Source organism: Echinops telfairi, unplaced genomic scaffold (assembly GCF_000313985.2).
Source record: "Echinops telfairi isolate 266 unplaced genomic scaffold, ASM31398v2 ScPeMD7_7400;HRSCAF=8409, whole genome shotgun sequence".
NCBI lineage: Eukaryota > Metazoa > Chordata > Mammalia > Afrosoricida > Tenrecidae > Echinops > Echinops telfairi.
Genome location: NW_022111300.1, coordinates 33712350 through 33716549, shown reverse-complemented (window position 1 = coordinate 33716549; position 4200 = coordinate 33712350). Strand labels below are relative to the sequence as shown.

The window sequence follows — 4200 nt, the reverse complement described above, 5'->3', positions numbered from 1 at the left end:
GTCACAGATTGAGATCCCGGATCTGGGCATGTTTTATAAGATCCGGGCATGGCATGACAGAAGGAGTCCTGGCTCTGGCTGGCATTTAGAAAAGGTGAGTGTGATTTGCCATCTTGGAAGTGAGAGGCGGTTGGGAGAGGAACCGGAACGGTCCATTTCGAACGACCCTGCCACGTAAGTTTGCCGTGGAATTGAATGGGAGTAGGGACAGAGAAGAGGCATGGCGAGGCCTGAATTTGGATATAGGACAGGACTTCCAACATTGTCTGAGGAAAGGCTCAGGAAAAGCTTTGCATTTGCCCCCAGACACCTGGCTGCTACCCAAGGGTGGGTGCCCAGGAGAGCAGGGAGACCATGTTGACCTGGCACCATCTCCAGAGGGTGGCCTTGGCCCTTGCTGAATGGGGGCTCAGGGCCTGTAGGGATCCCTCTGGTCCACCCCCTTGCTCACCCCGGAACTCCTTCCAGATGACCTTGATGAACACTCTGACCAAGGACAAGTATAACTTCAACTGCAATCGCTGGCTGGACGCCAACGAGGACGACAATGACATCGTGCGGGAAATGACCGCCGAGGGTCCAACGGTGCGGAGGATAATGGGCAGTAAGTCCTGACCAGCTGTCCGTCCTGGGGAGAGCCCTGCAGTGGCGCTCCTTTCTCCCGGTCTATCTAGTTTGTTGGTATTGTTGGTGAGCACACAGCAGACCGCACCTGAACGCAGCGGCGTCTGCTCACGCCGTTCCGCAGCGGCGACCGATCGCGTTCTTCAAGGCGTGCGCCGATCTCACCTTTCCCCAAGTGTCCCTGCCCCACCACGTAGCCTCACCGCTTCCTTTATTTCTCATCTGGCACGTGGAGGGGCTTCCATCCGTGTGAGCTCACACTGATAGATCTTAAAAGAACATAACGCTCAAGGCAGACGAACGTTCCTATTCGGTAAGCTGAACAATTGTTTGGTTTCAGGGGATACTTTTGGTTTAAGTTTAATGATGACCTCAGGCAATAGTTTCAAGGGTTTCATTCTACTTTCATGGCTCCAAGAAGTCTCGGGTCCATGAACACGAGGAACCCCGTTCTACGTTTCCCTCCCGGTGATCAGGATTCTTCGATGGAATCTTGGATCAAAATGGTCAGTAACGGAGGCCAGGCATCCCCCAGTTCCGCTGGTCTCAAGACCAGGGAGGCAGTCGTTGATGGAGGCCGTTGGCGAACAGACACCACATCCTTGTTCTGTTCCTGACTCTCTTTCCTCCTCATGGGTTCCAGGTTCACAGAGACCCATGGTGCCTGGGGCGGCCACTTGAAAGCTGTTAACGCCCGTGAACTACACAATGAACAAGGAGGTAGAATAGAAACGCTGAACCTCGGATCAGGCCCAGTCACTGGGAGGGCCTATGAGACCTGGGCTCTAACCTCTGAACCAAGGAACCATCTCCCGTGGGGTTTTCCGGTCTACAGAACCACCTTCAGCAGCGGCTCTTTTTCTGTTTGGTTGTAAATGTTTCTACACACAACTGTTCTGGATCAACTTTTTTTTACACGTGTGCAATTATACTGGCCACAATGACAGTAATTGATTGTGCAACCCTCTCCTAAATCAATGGGACATTTCTGTCATCAATCACCCCTCCTAGTTCTTTCCCTGCTGCCCCTGGTGACTGCTTTGTTCTCTACATGCTTGGTTTTTGGTGTGTCTTTCTGTCTAAGTGAGGTCAGACAATATTTGTGATTGACGAGTGCTTCCATAATGTATTCCAGCTTCGTTCATATTACACAGTCTGTAGCAAGACCTCCTTTCTTCTCCTGGCTGAATCTATCGTGACATCCTTACCTGGTGAGCCCATGGGACATGGGTCCACGGCTTGGTACTTTTACCCACTAGGTTTAGAAGGCCCTCATCCTCAAGCTTACCCCAGAGCTCTGCAGGAGAAAGGCCTGGTGATCTGCCCTGCCAAGATGCCAGTGTAAAACCCTGTGAGGCAGCGCTACGCTGTCACCCGGGGTCACTGCGAGTCAGCCTCTCCCCAGCCCCTACCAACAGCGTTCCAGACAGCGTGCGATATGTGAGCGCCTCATAGCTGTGATTTCACTTCTGTCTTCCCTGCTACCATTCAAGAGCCATTCGACGAGGAAACAGGATGAATGAACCGCAGGATGGAAGCGCCGTGTCTCCTGGCACACAGGCTAGCAGGCAGCCTGGCGCCTTCTGGAGCTCCTTGGCAGTACGTTGGCTCCTGTCTCCATTCTAATGCCCTCTCGTAACCGCTCTCTCTGGCCCACGTGCATATCTCTTGTGCTTGGAGCACACCCAGCTCCTCGCTTGCTCGCTCTGCAAGAGCTCAGGCCCGGACTCTGGTCTGGAAGCGTCTTTCCAACAGTGGACAGAGCTGGGTGCTGGTGGGAGCGAGCGCGCACTTCCCTGGTGGCATCAGGATAGAAAGAATCATATGCAGGGCTTCTGAGAAAGTTCAGAAGTGGAAAGTCTTGGGCGTGGGTAAAATGAGTAAGTCCCAATTTTACAAGCAGTTCCCTGGATTTGAAATGGTGCGTCCCTGGTTTCCTTACTGTCAGGCTGGCCAAGGAAGGGATGCATGCAGAGTGGAGAGGCTTTGGGGAGGGGTGCACAGTTAACTGTTGCTATGTAGCCCGCCTTTCCTCCAGGAGTTACATGAGACAGGAAAACAAGGATGCAGCATCCCGTACCCCCGCCCGCCCCAACGCCCCACTGCAGCCAGTACACAGCTCCGGAAGGACCAGAGCCCCTGGACTGGAGTACTGGAAACAGGAGCTTCTCCTGACTCAGGCTGAGCTGTGATTTTAACATGAGATCACAGGAGGCTCTGAAACGTACTCATTTATTTAGAATCTTTAGCTCCTGATGCCTCACAATATCACCAGCATCATTCTTTTTAATGGTGAATTATTTTTATTAAAAAATCTGAATCTGATTTAGCTTCTATTTCTAAGTACAAAAAAATAACCAAGTCTCCGGCCACGGAGTCGATGCTGATTCGTAGGGACCCTGTAGGATCAGCTAGCACTGCCCCTGTGAGTTTCCGAGACTGTAAATATTTACGGGAGTAGAAAGCCCCGTCTTCCTCCTGTGGAGTGGCTGGTGGTTTCGAACTGCTGACCTTTCTGATCTCAGCCCAACTCATAACCACGACACCTCCAGGGCTCCTCTTCTTAGTACCAGTACATAGTAAATAAAATACTGGGGTTAGTATATGAAGTGGCGCTATGCCATTTGGAATAACTTTAGTGTTTCAAATCCAGGGAGAAATATCATAAAACAACTTTTAAACACAAGGGCTTTAAATGTAAGAGTTTTAAAGCATAACAATATATATTTTCCCCTAGGTACTTCGTAAATATATCGAATTGCCTGCAGATTTATTGCTAGGAAGGACCTTCCCCCACTCCCCCCACCCTGTGGCAGGTTGGCCTAGAGGCCCTCCTGGAGAGGGTTGGGACCCCTGAGAACTTCCAACCAGCTAGACCTCAGGGCTCTAGGACCAGGCAGCTAACCCAGATCCCCTGCTGCCACTCAGAGCAACTCTGCCGGACAGAGCAGAAATGTCCCCGGAGGGTGGGCAGACTGGCCCTCTTTACTGAGGCAGATGGTCGCCTCTTTCTCCCACGGAGGGGCAGAGGTGCAAGCTGGCGACCTTGGAGTGGGTAGACTGGTGCTTTTACCAGGACTCCCCTCTAGAGCAAACCCCCATCAAACCAAACTCATTGCCATCTGGCTGCTTCTGACTCAAGGCAAGGCTAGAGAACCAGGGAGAACTACCCCTTGGCGTTTCCAACTGCTGACTTTGCGGGTAGCAGCCCACGATGCCGCCAGGGCTCTGGGGAAAAAGGGGGACTCTCACCAAATCCAGTTCTCTTCACGTATTACTTTTATAGCCAGAGACATAAATATTAGAAGCAAAAAAAAAGGTGGGGGGACTGGTATTCTCAGTAGAAGGATCTCTGAATTGCTTCATCGTTTTATATCTGGAGGTGCTGCTTGCTGAGGAAACTAAAAACACCCAGCTCGTGGCCTTCAAGTGGCCCGCTGGTTTCTCAGCACCTAAGGCCACCTGCTCAAAGAGCAGGACTCGTCTCCGTCAGAGAACGAGGGAGGCTCTCCCACCCACCGTGTTGCACGTCTCCGTCAGAGAATGAGGGAGGCTCTCCCACCCACCGTGTTGCAC

The 4200-nt window shown here is 52.0% G+C and overlaps 1 protein-coding gene across 1 annotated transcript in view; it reads left to right on the top strand.

Annotated features, from left to right (window-relative positions):
- LOXHD1 (lipoxygenase homology PLAT domains 1) overlaps positions 1 to 4200 on the top strand; it is a 150763-nt gene that overhangs the window by 54018 nt on the left and 92545 nt on the right. Inside the window, exons 11-12 of the mRNA XM_004702968.4 lie at positions 8 to 94; positions 469 to 604. Coding sequence (XP_004703025.2) covers positions 8 to 94; positions 469 to 604 — 223 coding nt within the window. The remainder of the gene's footprint in view (positions 1 to 7; positions 95 to 468; positions 605 to 4200) is intronic.